This window comes from Pristis pectinata, chromosome 15 (assembly GCF_009764475.1).
Source record: "Pristis pectinata isolate sPriPec2 chromosome 15, sPriPec2.1.pri, whole genome shotgun sequence".
NCBI lineage: Eukaryota > Metazoa > Chordata > Chondrichthyes > Rhinopristiformes > Pristidae > Pristis > Pristis pectinata.
Genome location: NC_067419.1, coordinates 1483473 through 1501021, shown reverse-complemented (window position 1 = coordinate 1501021; position 17549 = coordinate 1483473). Strand labels below are relative to the sequence as shown.

Sequence of the window (17549 nt, the reverse complement as noted above, 5' to 3'; positions counted from 1 at the left end):
GGGATTAGGATCACATTCGTATATTCTCTTTCAGAATACTGGGAACATGGGACATTCATTAACGGCGTGGACATCATTTCGGGATCCTTAGCAAGTACTGGTCAAGAGCTTCAGAGATGTTTCAGAAAACTGTGCAGTTTCTCCACTGGCCAAATGAAACAAAAAGCAAACGTAATAAATGGTAAAGGAATACTCAGGGCTTTAATGGGAACTGCTTCAAATTTAGGAGCAAGCCCACAGAGACACCACCCTACTGAGTTGCCTCATAGCCAGGGTACTGTGCCTTCTACAGACAATTCTCCTGTACATTTGGGTGATGCCTTCAGCACCATTACTAATTGTTCTGAGAGCAGTTTCCATCCAGAGGTAAACTTGGGTAGAATTCCTGTGGATGATAAGCAGGCAAGCGCAGTAACTGCTTCTACAGACATCTCTAAGTTGCTGTGTGGAAATGCCAGTTGCAATGAAAACTCAGCTGAAGACTGCACAAATGTTGTCGATAAAGAAACATCTGCTCTCTGCTGCTGGAGTTCCAGAGAGACTATGAATCAGAATTTTTTCAGCAAGAATGAATTTCACTCTACAGCCGAGATGGAAATGTCAACCGAGTCCATTTTACGTTTCTGGTCTCCTTCCAAAGATGGTACAGAAATGCATTCTCTAGGTCAAGAGCCTGAGAAAGGATTAGATTTTGAGCATGAGATACAGAGGATATATGGAGGACTTGGAATATATACTGCAGCCAGTGAAGAAGAATTGAATAAGACCATGCACAAATTGAGTGCTCTACATCATCTCCAATTTGATTTCACTGCAGCTGTCAATGGGAGCCAGGTTCAAAGAGAAAAATCTCATCTAAATGATTTGTATATCCAGTGCAATGAAGCAGAAGTCATTGAAGTTGAAGGTGTGTCTGAAGAACACAAACCTATTTCCCACTTATCGACTGATGAAGACAACATGGATAATTGGACTGATACTGCTTTATTAAAAGTGCTACTGGAGCCCTGCAGCCCAAAATCTGGTCTCCGAAAGAGAAGTGATCAAATGAGCAGTGATCTGGACAACTGTATATATGGGAACAATGAGGTTGAAGCTGGCAAAACAGAGATATCTGTTCCTGCCGTGAGACTAACTGAAAGGAGGAACAGCATACATGATAATAATGAACTCGTGAACCAAGGCAGAAGTTTTACGAGACTTTCACCACACCCTTTCAGAGATGAAGAAAGTCTGAATGAATGTGAGCCTGACATGGATCTCAGTAGTGAAATGAGAATTAAAGTACCAGGGGATCAAGAGTTCAACAGTGTTCTTTCTGAGCTATCAAATAGCATTCTTACTTCAGAATCTGTAGGGGCAGAGGGAAGTTTGGAAGGCCAGAGCCCAGGAACACATTGGAAGACTATTAAGAACTGTGATACTAGATATTTGGATATAACTGGATACAAACAAATGGAAACATCAGCCACAGAATGTTCTTCTGAGACATCAAATTCCAGAACCTTATCTTTCAGTAGAGTTGTAAGCAATCTGCAGCACTGATGCAGACTTTGGACACCTATGTCAGGTATGCAGATCAATGCTATAAGTGTTTCAATGTCACTCTTAGCAAACCTTGAGTATGCCATTGCTGCATCTCAAGTTCTTACAACTGGCAGGTGGAAAGTTAGATTCTAGGAGGTGTTTTTGCATGAACTTCATTGTTTTGGGGTGTGATCATTGGCACTTTGTTCAAAGTCTTTGCAAGCCATGCTAAGGGAACTAAATGTTAAGAGAAGCAAATTATAGAAAAGCAAATTACAACAGGATGTGTATAATAAGGACTGAGAGTCTAGTCCTGCGTAAGATCTTCTCAATTGTGGTTTTTTTCTTACTTTCTCGATTCAGTTTGCTCAGGCGTCTTGTTTGAGACTACAACAAACTACTATGGTACAGCTGTAGCAGGAATAAGCAGATTTATTAAGTGACTTGTATCAATTTGCAATGGCTGTGACAATCTGTTTCTTGAAACCCTGATGGTTGTCTCCAACAGACTGGCACTGTTTCTTTTCTTACTGCTCTGTTTTGTTGGCTTCTCTCTCTCTCTCTCTCTCTCTCTCTCTCTCTCTCAGATTCTGCAATTTTATGTTTTTTTGTCTTATATGATGACTAATAATCTCCTGACCTATCTCTCCCTTGTCATTTCTAATCCTCAGTTCAACTCTGCCTCTTCTCTTGCATCCCAGCTATTACTTACCCAGGATTTTTCACAAACCATGGCGCCAATCTTTCTTTACTCCAGTGCTAAGTGTTCAGATGTTTCAATCATTATGTTGTGTTCTTTGTCCCTTAGTCAATGTCTTGGCTCTAAATCCACTTATTTTGAAAGCCATAGCTCATTAGTCCATATCTTGCAGCTTTATTTAAATACTCTATCCTTAGCTGTCTCTCTGTTTGCAATGTGTCACTGTTTGAGTTTATTCTGAATTTGGTACCCCCCACCCCACATCACTACCCTTAAGCTTCAAGTGCATTCCTGCTTCACTCATTCTTTACTGCTAGCATTGATGATTTAATTTGCTTCTCAACCTCACAGCATGTTAATAGCAAGTTGGTATATATTGTAGTTGCTTTTAAAAAAAACTCATGAAACATTGCTGTAGAATAGTAATAGTTAAAAGACTAAGATACATCAGAAACTTTTATTCTTCAACTTGTATGTTTAAAATATTATGTGTTTAAGCTACAGCTTAGCTCTCCATATTGTACAAAGCACCAGAAACAGTAGGTGAGGAGAGAGGGAGAATAACAAACACACAGCATGCACAGTTACAGAAAGCAACTTGGCTGTTGCACATTATTCTATTTGCTCTTAATGGTTGCAGGTTACTGAGGACTTGACCAAGAAGTCTATTCCATTAAGATGACAGACCCTTATCATGTGCTTGGAAAATCTCGAGAAGAAGCTAACGAAGACCATGGTTTCCCCAGAAGTTTTGCATCTATTTACCTTCACTTTTTTGCTGCACTGCACAACACACTGAAATGTACTGCTTGATATAAAAGAAACATTTCAACTGAGAATATGCAGCTCGAATAGAAATAACATACGATTGTAACTATATACCAATTTAGTCAGTTGTGATCAAAAAATTTCATCAGATATCTGACTTGATGAGCTGTGAAAGCTTTGGCATTACAGGGCTTCCATTGTAAGTGAATAAATGATAATGAGACCACATTTTTAAATGTTTGTATGGAAGAAAAGGGGTATTCTGTAAATATGAAAGGTCAGTGAATAAACTTCCTCATGTAAATGCAAAATATTATTGACCTACAAATGCTGGATTAAAGAATGTTCATGCTATACTTCTGTTGTTTTTTTTCATTCTTCTATTGCTGAATATTAACAAGAAGTGTTGCAGAATTAGATGTGCAACTGCAGAGTAATGCATCTAGAACCACCGGGCTAAAAGGGTACCAGAAAAATTCCGTCATGAAATTTTGCCTGTGTGAATCTTCTGACGAGCTCTTCTTACTATCTTAATGCAGGGCTGTTTCAGATTGAAACTCTCTCAGTTGCAGGATTAATTGCTGCCAGCTAGTCATTAACTCAGCCAAGTGGTTCAATGATATTTGATTTGGTCTGGCCTATTTTTGGCACTAATCTTATACAATGCGATTGATCCTTAAGGCAAGTAGTTATTGATTTCTAGAAGGTCAGTGATAATAAAATCAGATGTACTTACAGGTAACAATGCAATCATATCAGGTTCAGCAACAAATTAATCACGTCATAGAATAGTTAACAATCGAGTCATTGTATCAAGATAAACCGAATTTGATCTTAACCCAGTTGACCCGGGAGAGTCTTCCTCATCTCACTTCCTCGGTTGAGAGAGCAGAAGTATCGATTAGCCAATGCTCCTGGTTCCTTTTCACCATCAATAAGGCAGACCAACAAGAGATGGCGGACAATTGCTGGGAGCCACTTATGAGTCCTCAACATCAAGAGTGTGGGTCAAGAAACCTGTGCTGCTCATTATGCGCCAACCACCCCCACTCAATCTCTAACTGTTCAGCTGAGAAATTGGGTACTTCTTCATGTTAGAGAGGACTCTGATGAAAGCAAAGACTTATTGGGTGGAAATTTGTACTCAGCAATGTGCACAATAGAGTGAAAGTTGCCATCTTACCTGGCTACTGAAATACAGTTCCATTAAAGTCAACAAAACTAACTTTCAGAAGCAGGGTACACATGCAATGGCCATTCTATTGCACATTTAGCACATGCAACTGAGGATGGAATTCTGTTTCCTAATGTTCACCACCAAGCATGGTCTCCAAGTACAACGGTTGATCAGTTGTAAGGGATGCATCAGGTGATAAGGGATTTAACAATACAGAACTGAGCTACCATGAGGCCCTCTATATGCCTCTACAACCTATCACCTCATGGCCTGGCTAATGCATTTCTCTTCAAACAAACATACAATAAGACAATCATCATAGCAGCACCAGTCATAATTAGAAGAAGGCAAAAACCTGGTTAGTGTACAATAGAGGGCTACTCATGCTAAATCTAAATTCAGTAAGATATTGCCAGAGAAAGAAAGTCTCATGGCTAAGTCTGTACCAAGCCACATCCAGCCTGGACAATTGGGAACCTAACAGGAGGATCAGATTCCATGAGCCTCCCTACAATGGAATAAATGCAAAAGACAAAGCGGAGATGTTTTCAGCAAGTGATACTAAGTCAGCAATCCTCTTGCTGAGGCCTCCACTATCATATCAGCTAACAATTTACTTCATTTCCCAGGATATTATAAAGAGACTACACAATAGTCATAGCAAACAAGTAAGGGCTTGCAACAACATTTTAGCTGCAATACAGGGTTATTCTTGCAGTTTACAATATGTGCACCATAGCTAGGCCATTCCATAGCCAAGTTCCAATACCATTATGATGGCAGCATCTACCAAACAATATACAAGGTTGCCCTGGATTGTCTGAACCAGAACAATCAAGATAAATCTCCAACTACCAGCCTATCAGCTTCGATCAATGTAGAGAAGGAAGGAGTCTCCAACATTGTCTTCAATTCACCAATAACCTGTGGACCAAAGTTTATTTCAGGTCCTTCAACAGTCTTGGCTCAGACTGGGTAAAATGGATCCAGACCCAGATATGAGAGCTGAATGCAAGAGCTAAGTTGATGTCTGTAAGATCAACTCCCATGTGATAAAAGGTAACAGAGAATAGCTTTCTGTGTAACTACTGTATGACTGAAATCAATGGACCTCTAATCTTAAAACTGAACCAGAAATAGCATAGATTAACAGCAGGAAACCATGGGGACATTAGCTTAAGCTCCTTGTTAAGTCTGACTCCCTTGAATGTTGTTAGAAACTCAGAGGTCACAGTGTGTTTAGCTGTGGAAACAGATCCAGATGCACTACCTTAACATAGTGACTCAAGAGACTGCAGATGCTGGAAATCTGGAGCAATAGAAAGGGAGCTGGAGGAACTCAGCGGGTCAGGCAGCGACTACGGAGGGAAATGGACAGTCAACGTTTCGGATCGAGACCCTTCATCTGGACTGGAAAGAAAGAGGGAGATAGCCAGTACAAAAAGGTAGAAGGAAGGGGTGGAGCAAGACCTGGCAGGTAATAGGTGGATCCAGGTAAGGGGTGCAATCAATGGAACGTAGATACCTGGGATCCCGCCTGAGGCCAAACTGGCAGGCCTGGAGATGGAGCTTTTCTGGGTGAGCACATGGGGGAAGTTTTACACTGGCTGCCTCCCCCTTTCTTTCCAGTCCAGATGAAGGGTCTCAACCCAAAACGTTAGCTGTCCATTTCCCTCCATAGATGCTGCCTGACCCACTGAGTTCCTTCAGCGCCTTTTGTGTTGCTTAACATGGTGGCTACTCGCCAAATATTTGATAATAATCCTACTTATTTTATGTGAGGTCCATCTGCATTGTTATCATCATGTTTATTTATTTATTCAGCCGATATTCATATAGTATACAATAGCTTTAAGCTGTCAATTTGCATTAGAAAAACCTGTTGCCACTCCAAACAAACCCTTTGCCATCAACTTTGGTGTGTTGGCCTTCATTAGTCAGCGTATTGAGTTCAAGTGCCACAAGGTAATGTTGCAGCTCTATAGAACTCTGGTTAGACCACACTTGGAGTATTGTGTTCAGTTCTGGTCACCTTGTTATAGGAAGGATGTGGAAGCTTTAGAGAGAGTGCAGAGGAGGTTTACCAAGATGCTGCTTGGATTGGAGAGCATGTCTTATGAGGATAGGCTGAGTGAGCTAGGGCTTTTCTCCTTGGAGAGAAGGAGGATGAGAGGTGACTTGATAGAGGTGTACAAGATGATAAGAGGCATAGATCGAGTGGACAGTCAGAGACTTTTTCCCAGGGCAACAATGGCTAACACGAGGAGGCATAATTTTAAGGTGATTGGAGGAAGGTATAAGGGAGATGTCAGAGGTAAGTTTTTTACACAGAGAGTGGTGGGTGCGTGGAACACACTGCCAACAGAGGTTGTGGGGGCAGATACATTAGGGACATTTAACAGATTCTCAGATAGACACATGAATGATGGAAAAATGGAGGGCCATGTGGGAGGGAAGGATTAGATAGATAATAGAGCAGGATAAAATGTCGGCACAACATTGTGGGCCAAAGGGCCTGTACTGCGTTGTAATGTTCTATGTTCTTAACTTCCCATAAATGCTGTAATGGTGTTCAGCTTGTTTTGTGTTCCCATCTCCAAGCTCATGAGTATAGGAGGCTTCAGTGGTGATTCACTGTCTGGAACTCTGTCTGACTGGGCAGAACTCAAATGCTTGTTGGAAAATTTAGGCAAAAAAAGAATGCATTAGTGCAGGGTAACAACAGGAGTAATGATAACTGGAACATGCGAGGAAGGAGCAGAGCATACAAGCATAAGAGTGCACTGGCAAATAGGTTCACAAGGAAAAATGTTGATAAAAGGCTCTGTATCTGAATATATGTAGCACTGGTAACAAGGTAGACGAGATGAAGGCACAAATCAATATAAATGGGTATGATCTTCCATTACATGGTTGCAAAGTGACTGATGATGGGAACTAAAAATATTCAGGAATATTTGACATTTCAGAAGGGTAGGCAGAAATGAAAAAGAGGTAGGGTAGCTCTGTTAATATAGGAGGAGATCACTCCTGCGGTGAGTAATAATACCGCCTCAGAAGCTCAAGCTGTAGGATCAGTTTGGGTGGAGATAAGAAACAGTTAGGGTAAGAAGTCACTGGTGGGAATAGTATATAGGCCCTCAAACAGTAACTATACTGTAGAGCAGAGAATAAATCAAGAAATAATGGGAGCATGTGAGAAAAACTGTTCAATCATCATGGGCTATTTAATCAGCATATTGATTGGGCAAATCAAAGTAGCAGAAGTAACCTTAAGGACAAGTTCATTAAATGTATTCAGGGTAGTTTCTTAGAGCAATTTGTTGAAGAACCAACCAAGGAGCAGGCTATTTTAGATCTGGTATTATGCAGTGAGATAGGATTTATTAATGACTTAAATACGTCTCACATCTTAGAGGTGAACTGGCCAGGGTCAATCTGATGGGGGTTGTAACCTTCTGAGTTCCAAACTCAGGGTCTTCCTTCTGCGATGGTTGTTCCCAGGTTGTTGCCACGATGGCCTCCCTTTTACGCAGTTCCTCCTAATCTTCCATAAGGTTCGTTGATGTACCCCTGCTCACAACCTTCATGACTCCAAGGTCATTCGTTCAAGGGTAAGGTAAACAGGTCACATCTTGTTCCATTGTTCTCCTTTCCATCCTTAATTTAGTGACCTCTGCCTCCAGTTATGTTGAGCAATCCTTCACACTGGATATCTGCTTAGAGAGCCAAGGTAGCTATCTTGTTCCCCTTCCTATTTATACAAGGCTGAAGTTCATATAAAGGTGACTTCTTCTCCCAGAGTTCATGTAAAATTGATTTCCTTTCCCATCATGTTTGAAAATGTTTAGCTGTTAGACATACGGTCAGAATAGAATTTAAAATTCAGTCTGAGGATGAGAAAGTTGGATCTGAAACTAGTGTCCTGAACTTATATAAAGGCAAGTTTAATGGCACAAGGTTAGAGTTGTCTTAAATGGGATAAGAAAACAGATTAAATGGTAGATCAACAGTGGCAGTCATTTTAGGAAATGTTTCACAAAATCTCAGCAAAGGTATATTTCAGTGAGGCTCAACCATACAGGAAGGATCTGACTGGGAGGGCCCCTCTCACCACCAGCCAAGCAAGGTCTTGGTGCTTGTTGGTGAGTTCTGGTGATGAGGCATTCTGCCAGATGGTCTGGACAGTCTGCTCAGGGAACCACCCCATAGTATCCATTGAGTCCTTCTCCTGCAGTGCCTGCAGGATGTTCCGTGCTGACCACTGCCTGATGGACGTGGTCAAAGGTATTGGTCTGGAAGAACTTTTCCACGAAGGACAGGTAGCGCGGCAGCATCCAGCTGACTGGGATGCCATGTGGCCGTGGGGCCAGGCCTATCCTTCGCAACAGCAGGTACAAGGTAGAACCTTGGTACATAGTGACACTTGGTGCCCACATACTTGGGTTCCACGCACAGCCTGATGCAGCCACAGACGAAGGTGGTCATCAGGATGAGGGCGACATTGGGGACACCTTTACCCCCGTTGTCCAGGGACTTGTGCATGGTGGCCCATCGGACCCGCTCCATCTTGGATCCCCAGATGAACCGGAAGATGGCACGGGTGATTCCTAAGCCAGAGCAGCAAGGAACAGGCCACACCTGCACCAAGTACAGCAGCCCTGAGAGCACCTCACACCTGATGACCAAGTTCTTCCCAGTTATCGATAGGGAGCACAGTTCCCACAGTCCCAGTTTCTGCTTCACCTTGCCAATCCGCTCCCGCCAATTTTTGTTGCACGCCCCAGCCCCTCCAAACCAGATCCCCAGCACCTTCAGATAGTCAGGCCTGATGGTGAAGGGGACGATGGATCGGTCGGGCCAGTTGCAGAAGAGCATGGCCTCGCTCTTCGCGCGATTGACTCTGGCCCCTGATGCCAACTCAAACTGGTCGCAGATGCTGGTCAATCTGCCAACCTCACTCCCAGCACGCGCTGCCCCCGGGAGGACTGCGCTGAGGACGAGACAGTCGCCCACCTCTTTGCGGGCTGTAGGTTTGCGAGGAGGGTGTGGCGAAAGACGCAAGGGTCCTTGTCACGGTTCATCCCCAGCAGCAGCGTAACAGACGATTCTCTGATCTACGGGCTGCTCCCGGGGACACACACAGAGACGGACATCAACTGCTGCTGGAAGGTCATCAACTGGGTGAAAGGCGCTCTTTGGCTGCCCGAAACTTGTTGGTCTTCCAGCACTGCGAGATATCTGTAGGGGAATGCTGCGGGCTGGCACATTCCAGGCTGCAGGAGTACGTGATGAGGGACTCACTGACGGTGGGCGCAGCCAACAAAAAGGCTCGGTGGGGAAGGACTACAGTTTAGGGTTCTTCTGCCACTGGAGAGGGAGGGGCAGGGACAGGGGAGAAAGCCCCTAAATATTGTAAATACGGGACCGGGTAGCTTCAAGGGAGCCACACGTGTGGCATCAGTGCTGTTTTTTTTGTTATATATAAAAAGGTAACACTAATGAATGATCTGTACAAGAATGTAAAGGTTTGCACTGTTTTGTAATTGTATATAGTTTGTTTTTTATTATGAATAAAGTTTATTTTGAATAAAAAAATATTCCAGTGAGGCTGATAGGCCGGAGAATTGGAAAAATTTTAAAATCAGCAAAGGATGACAAAAAAAAATTACCAAAGAAAAGACAAAAAGAGTACACTGGTGACATGCTGAGTATGCAGGATACATTCCCAGGAACAGGAGCACGAATAGAATCATCAGTAAACGAGGTCAGTACTGCATTATATATACAGAGATGCATTACTGACAGTGCTGCTATGATGGGGACCTGGTGTGGACCCTTGCCCTGCCCACTGCTGTGCTGGGAATCCAGTGAGGATCACTGTCCTCCGCTGGTGCTCTGGCAGCAATGAATCATCCACAACTCAGTGTGGAGAAGTTGCCTGTGTGGGCTTGCATTGGTCAAGGCGAGCAATGAGGTCACCCAGCACTGAGATATTGGGTTTATGAGTTGCACCCTGACGTGTGGTGAGTGTGGGCCATTGCTGGTGTCTGGCAGCACCTGCTCCATGTGTTGACAGACCAGTGAGATGCAGGTGGTCTGTTAACGCATGGAGCATTCGCTGGCAGTGAAGGAAACCAGGTGGTGTCAGTGGGTGAGGGGTGGGTGCTGCCAGTGTGGAGGTTGGTGATCCTCATCTTCCCTCTGTTACTAGTAACAATCTGTACCTGGTCTGAGTCTCTGCAGGTGAAGTAGAACTGGACAAGGCTCACAAAATGGAGGAACTCAATATTCCTATAACAAGTTTATTGCATTTACAGATATTAACCAGTTGTTCACTTCAACACACTGTTGCTTTTTGACTTTAAATATTGCTCACATACGGAGTTTTCTTTAACGCTAGATGATTTCAAATACTAGCAACCACAGCGATCATTTGGAGGAGTCTGTTGCCACGTATATAAGTGATCAGCAAATTCGCCCTGCATATTTTTTATAATGCAAAGGCTTCACCTGTGACAGTTTGATTGATGAAACACCCTCCCTCAACTATTTAACCTAATCTGTCTGCAATTAGAATGGGGAGTGCTTCCTTCTCATTGTGAATTAGTCTGTTGCTCTCATAAGAAATATGATGGTTGATGTTTTGACCATTATCTTGCAAAGGGGTTGATGGGAAAACTTCCAGGTTTATCATCAGATCAGTGAATGGATTTCACCCTAGCAAGGCTTTGGATTTTAACATTTCCAAAGGTCAGAATGAGAACCACATTTAGATTTATTATCGACTTATATGACATGAAACTTCTTGTTTTATAGCAGCAGTGCAGTGCAAAGACATAAAATCTATAAATTACAAAAATAAATAAATAGTGCAAAACAAAAGGAATAACGAGGTAATGGTTATGGTTCATTCAAAAAGCTGATGGCGGAGGGGAAAAAGCTGTTCCTGAATAATTGAGTGTGGGTCTTCAGGCTCCTGTACCTCCTCCCTATTGGTAGTAACCAGAAGAGAGCGTGTCCTGGATGGTGACGGTCCTTAATGGTAGAGGCTGCCTTCTTGAGGCACCACCTCTTGAAGATGTCCTCGATGGTGGGGGGGGTTGTGCCCTTGATGAAGTTGGCTGAGTCTACAACCCTCTGCAGCCTCTTGCGATCCTGTGCATTGGAGCCTCCATACCAGACTGTGATGCAACCAGTCAGAATGCTCTCCACCATACATCTGTAGAAATTTCTAAGTGCCTTTGGTGACATGCCAAATCTCCTTAAACTCCTAACAAAGTAGAGCAGCTGGCGTGCCTTCTTCGTGATTGCATCAATGTGTTGGGCCCAGGATAGATCCTCCGAGATGTTGACGCCCAGGAACTTGAAGCTGCTCACCCTTTCCACTGCTGACCCCTCAATGAGGACTGGTGTGTGTTCCCCCGGCTTCCCCTTCATGAAGTCCACTATCAGTTCCTTGGTCTTGCTGACACTGAGTGCGAGACTGTTGTTGCAACACCACACAACCAGCTGATCTATCTCACTCCTGTACGCCTCCTCATCGTCACCTGAGATTCTGCTAACAGTGGTTTTGTCGGTTTTTGTGGATGAATCCAAACTTTTATTTTTATGTGTGAATTCCAAAACACTGTCTTTACAGTAAGAGCCACCTGACCCCTGTAAGATTGATTTATATTGAATTAACTGCATTCTTGCCACATGGGAGAGGATATGGGTGGTGTCTGTGGGGGAGGGGGTGCGTGGATCAGTGGGGTAGGGGGTGCGTGGTTCAGTGGGGGAGGGGCTGGTTCAGTGGGGTAGGGGGTGCATGGTTCAGTGGGGGAGGGGGGTGCGTGAATCAGTGGGGGAGGGGGGTGGGTGGTTCATTGGGGGAGGGGGGTGCGTGAATCATTGGGGGGGCTGTCTGGTTCAGTGGGGGGTGGATCAGTGGGGGAGGGGGTGCGTGGATCAGTGGGGGAAGGGGGTGGTTCAGTGGGCGAGGTGCTGGGTGGTTCAGTGGGGGAGGGGTGTGTGGTTCAGTGGGTGGGGGGGTGTAGTTCAGTGGGTGAGGGGCTGGGTGAGAGGATGAGGGGCAGCATGTGTCAGTGGGTGAAGGACTGGGTGGTGCCAATGTGTAAGGGGCTGTGTGATATCAGTGGGTGAAGGGTTGTGTTGTGTTGTTGGCTGAGGAGCTTAGTGATGCCGGTGAGGGACTGTGTGTTGTCGGTGAGTGAGAGTGAGGGTTTGGGTATTATCCGTGGTTGAGGGACACAGTGCTCCCCGTGGGTAACACTTTGGTACGGAGGCTCCAATGCACAGGATCGCAAGAGGCTGCAGAGGGTTGTAGACTCAGCCAACTCCATCATGGGCACAACCCCCCCCCCCCACCATCGAGGACATCTTCAAGAGGTGGTGCTTCAAGAAGGCAGCCTCTACCTTTCTCCAGAGAACTGAACTCCAGCTGGTTTTAACCCCTTTTACGGAGGTGGCAACTTCAAACGTGGATGATGAACATGACCTTTGATTTGGATCGATATTTCTGAAAGGCACATTGTGGGATGATTGGAGTTAAGCTTTTGGAAACCACTTGTCTCCTCCTGATGACAGTATGAGTCCACTCTCAAACTCTCTTTGCAGTGCAATATGCAGACAATACAGAGGATACAAAGGGATGATTCACTCTGGTTCTGAGGCTGATAACATGAAACATGTAATGTTATCAGCAATGGCAGACAATGCTAATGTCCTCATATTTAAAAGTGTGGTTTGTGTATATAAAATGAGCTGTAACCGGGTAGGTTTTAATATTTATTATTTGTACCTTTTGCTGAAACTTGAGAAGTAATTTCTTTTCAATAGTTTTATAACTGATAATGAAGTACAGTAATACCCTTGACAGTGAATCAGTTGTCATGGCATTCTAAGTATCTCACATGTCCATTGTGCAGCTTAAGCAAAGTGAGCATCATCTTTTTGATTGTTTCCCCAAAAACTTATTTATCCTACGATTGGATAAATTTTCCAGAGTGATCCCAGGTCGTAAAATCTCACAAAACAGAAGAAGCTATTCTTTCCATTATGACTGTGCCAAATTTTTGTAGACCAGCACACTTAGTTCCAGTATAATGCCATAGCTTTGTAAATGGCTTTTCACTCACATCGAGTTCTCATTTGAAAGTTGTTACTGAATCTTGCACCTTCTTTCCAGGCAATATCATTGATCGTAATGGCTCAATCTGTAAAATAAACTCTCTTCATTATCCTCAAAGCTTCTTCTTAATTAAGAATATTTTTGATGTGAAAGATCACAAGAAAATAGGAGCATGACTGATCTAAGCTGACTTCAGCTCCTCTTCTATGCCAGTTCCTCATAACCCTCAATTCCTCGGGCAAAAACTCTCCAGTAAAATGCACTATATGGAGGATAAATTAAGTGTGTAAGAACAATTCCATTTTCTTACAAATGCCCAGAGTCCACATATGATTGATGAAAGAATTACCCAGTAATCTCAGCCTGGCTGGGATATGGTTTCATAATACGCGGTTTTAAAACTAACATTCAAGTGACTGAGGTCAAGTTCGGAAGGTCACCAAAATCTAAGTGTTGTCGAGGAGAATTCATGAACAAGCTTGTATTTATACAATACCTTCTTTAGTATGTCCTTGTTTGGTCCTACGTGTTGGACAGCCTATGAGGTCCATTTTATATGTACTCACTGCAGAGAACATTTAGAAACTGCCGAAGTGTATAAGGCCAATGGGAGTTGGAGTGGAGAGCCACACACAGAGTCAGAACAGAAGTGTTGGGAGGGTGGCCTCCTCATCTTCCTTTAGTCCCTCCAGTGCAGATGAGGACACAACATGAATGAGAGAAACAACATACTAAATTACGACAATTAAAACTAAGACGCTGTCTCATGCCAGAACATTTTGGAGCTTGCACAGAGATGTGGAATGTTATAAGACCTGGACTACCTACAGCAGGTATCTCAAAGCACTGGAAATATACCATCAATGCTATCTCCATTCAAACTTACTGGCAATGTAAGCAAACCAATCCCAGGTAACGAAGCCCTGATTACAATCAGTTGGGGAGTTGGGCAAGCCATGTTGTTCATATGCCTGATACCAATCAGTTGGCCGGTCCAACTACATTCAAACTAACATGAGGTTATTTTCAGTTGAAAGTACCGCACATAATCTGCCAAAGTATAAGAGTGAATATAAATCTGTCCCTTTGATGACAGGAAGGTAGTGTTAAGGGGAAGACACGAAGTATCCGTAATGAATTTGTCTTGCAGAATGAGTGTGCTTCTGAAATCACTAGGAATTTGTGAATACTGTCACAATATTTGAATCTCAGTTTGTGAGGTGAAATGTTGACAATAGGCAGTAAATAAGATCTGTTTCAGAGAGACATAAACATGATAAAAGTAACATCAAATGGAATTTACTCAGACCTAAGGTCAGTGAATACTCTCAGCTGCATTATGTTATATGTTGAATAACAGTCTAAAATCATTTCTTCTGTGAATGACTGAAACAATACATGACTGAAAGGACAAGCTGCCAAAACTTTTCAAGGTGACATTTGCACAGCTAATGGCAATCAGGATAGTTTTGTGCTCTGTTGCTGCTGATGACAATATTAAGACCTTTGTCTTATTTAAATAAATAATTTAAATTAATAAATTTATTTATTGAGTTACAGAGCTGCAAAGTTGGAAAACTCTCAACCCAGAGCAGAAGAATTAATCTTCCCTGAAGCTGTAGACATGGATATACCTAGAGAGCAGAACTAAAAAGTAATTCAGTTTGTGCTTTTTCAAGTTAAGTGAATGGCATGGTCAGTGATGCCCTAACTTAATTTGCAGTCTTTGATATTACCAGTCATTACTTTGCTCAGCAGATGGACAAATCCACAGTTTAGCTCACCTCCTAGTGTACATACATTTGCAAAAGCACAGTGCAGGTGGATATTATGTTTTGCCAATCAATAGAAAGCCAAGGTTTTCCAGCTGGTAACTCTTCATAAATATACATATCCACTGGTCACATATTTTGGCATGTGAGGGAGTCAATGGCTGGTAGACATCATGGTGTATTGCTGTGTAATAGGGCAGTCACTCCCAATGTAATGTGGGTTCACAGTTGTACAGAGTAAGGAACACTTGCTCATCAACTTGAAGGAAGTTCTGAAAAATGCTGCCAAGATGAAACAAAAACTTTCAGAACTTGAACCTTAAATTTTAAAATATTTTTGGTTTTATGTGATGAAATGAGAAACAAAACAAGAATGAAACTGTTGAACCTTAAGTGGTTGTCATAAGGTTCAGCCTTGGTATGTTCCTTTCAGCTTCGGCCAGAAGCCAGGTTATTTTTTCCCCATTCTCTCACTACCTTCACCAGCCTGAATCTCATGGCGGGGCAGGTACATTCTCTCAGCTGAATGATCTAAATCTGGAACTTGAATCATCATCAATTTTCAGGACAAAATTGACTCTTAAAAAAAATCAATCTTGTCCTGCTTTGTGGAGGAATCCAGTACTGAAATTATCACAAATATGCCTGGAGACCTTGCAAACAATGAATTATAATTTCAGGACAGGCAAGATAGTGAAAGTGATTGGTTTCCCCCAACTGGAAAGACAAACACCACGCTTCAAGAAATGTTTCGGCAACGCCCAAACTGCGGAACTTGTCAATAAAACATCAAGAGAATCTCAACTTACTGTAGCCTCAAAATTGAGTTCTAACAAATGAAATTGGTTGAGTTTGGGGTGCAAATGCTAACAGATTTCTCTGAATTATCAGCACCAAATACTGACTACATCTGAAGGCACTTGAAAAGTTCTATCAACGTTGTCTTCGAAATATCTTAAATATCAGCTTGGGAAGATAGAAGAACCAACATCAGCGCACTAAATGAAGCAAAAACAACAAGCATTGAAGCCTACGTTATCAAGAACCAACTAAGATGGAGCAGTCATGTTGTTCGGATGAAAGACGAATGTCTGCCGAAACAAATCTTCTACTCCCAGCTTAAAGTAGGCAAACGTAAAAGAGGCGGACAACAGAAGAGATTCAAAGATGTCTTAAAAGCCAACATGAAGAAATGTAACATTGACATCAACAATTGGGAAACCAATGCCAAGGACAGGAAACTCTGGCAAACCATCATCCGAGAAGGAACAGCAACTTTTGAAGCCAACAGATGTGCAGAATTAGAGGAAAAGAAAATGGAAAGAGAGGCAGCAACAACCAAAGCCCGGTCTGCCATCTGGAACCACCTGTCCTGAATGCAGGAGAACTTTCAGAGCCAAGGTTGGACTCATAAGCCACTTGAGAGCCCATAAATAGATCAACGGGATGAAGACTATCATCCTTGACCTCGAGGGATAGCCACGACGAGTGCAGCAGTTTGCAATGCTGCCTCACAGCTCCAGAGACCCAAGTTCGATCATGACCTTGGGTGCAGTCTATGTGGAGTTTGCCCATTCTTCCCATGAAGACATAGGTGTCCCCTGGATTCTTCATTTTCCTCCCACATGCCAAAGATGCACTGAATAGTAGGTTATTGACTATTGTAAATTGCTCGTAGTGTGTAGGTAGGAGGCAGGAGAATCGGGGGACGGAGTTGACGGGGCTACAAGAGGAAAAATGGGATCAGTGCAGATGTTCGGCATGGACATGGTGAGTAAAGGTCCCGTTTCGATGCTGTCTGACTCTATGACAATCGCTGGAATGAAATCGGCCTCTTTGTGTAGAAAATAACCTTTGTGTCAAACTATGACCTATCACTCCAAATATGATACACCTCTGCTTGGTCTCAGCCACTTAATAAATAAGAATAGCATGATGAAGCATTTAGTTTCTGTATATGTGTTATAACTTGTGCAGAATAAGTAATAGAAGCAACTGCAGGCCACTCAGTCCCTTGTGCTACCCCACCATTCAATTAGATCATCACTGTACTACCCCAGTTCCCTTGATTGATATAAAATCTAAAAATCTATTAGATTCTATCTTAAACATTCTCAGCAACTGAGCCTCCACAGGCCTCCTGAGTAGGGAATTCCTAGCCTCTGTGTAAATAAATTTCTTCTCATCTCTGTCCCTAGTGGCTGACTGCTTCTTTCGAGACTTGTGGCCCTTGATTCTAGACACCCCAAACATCAGATCCTAGCTACCCTGTCAAGCACCTTAAGAACTTTGTAAATTCCATTGAGATCACCTCTCAATCTCAATCTTAGAGTATAGGACCTGTGACACTTTACTCTGTACTGTTATTGTTTTTACCTGTACTACATCAATGCACTCTGTACTAACTCAATGTAACTGCACTGTGTAATGAATTGACCTGTGCGTTTGGTTTGCAAGACAAGTTTTTCACTG

The 17549-nt window shown here is 42.9% G+C and overlaps 1 protein-coding gene across 1 annotated transcript; it reads left to right on the top strand.

Moving 5' to 3' along the window:
* The first annotated feature begins 411 nt into the window (after positions 1–411).
* On the top strand, positions 412–3135 carry LOC127578470 (uncharacterized). Its single transcript, XM_052030536.1, has 2 exons — positions 412–1570; positions 2868–3135. Exon 1 carries the CDS (start codon positions 544–546, stop codon positions 1543–1545), a length of 1002 nt encoding a protein of 333 aa, XP_051886496.1. The 5' UTR covers positions 412–543; the 3' UTR covers positions 1546–1570; positions 2868–3135.
* Positions 3136–17549: the final 14414 nt, after the last annotated feature.

Bases quoted from the DNA above. Each gene is read 5' to 3' on its own strand.
- LOC127578470 (XM_052030536.1), top strand. From the start codon at position 544: ATGAATCAGAATTTTTTCAGCAAGAATGAATTTCACTCTACAGCCGAG.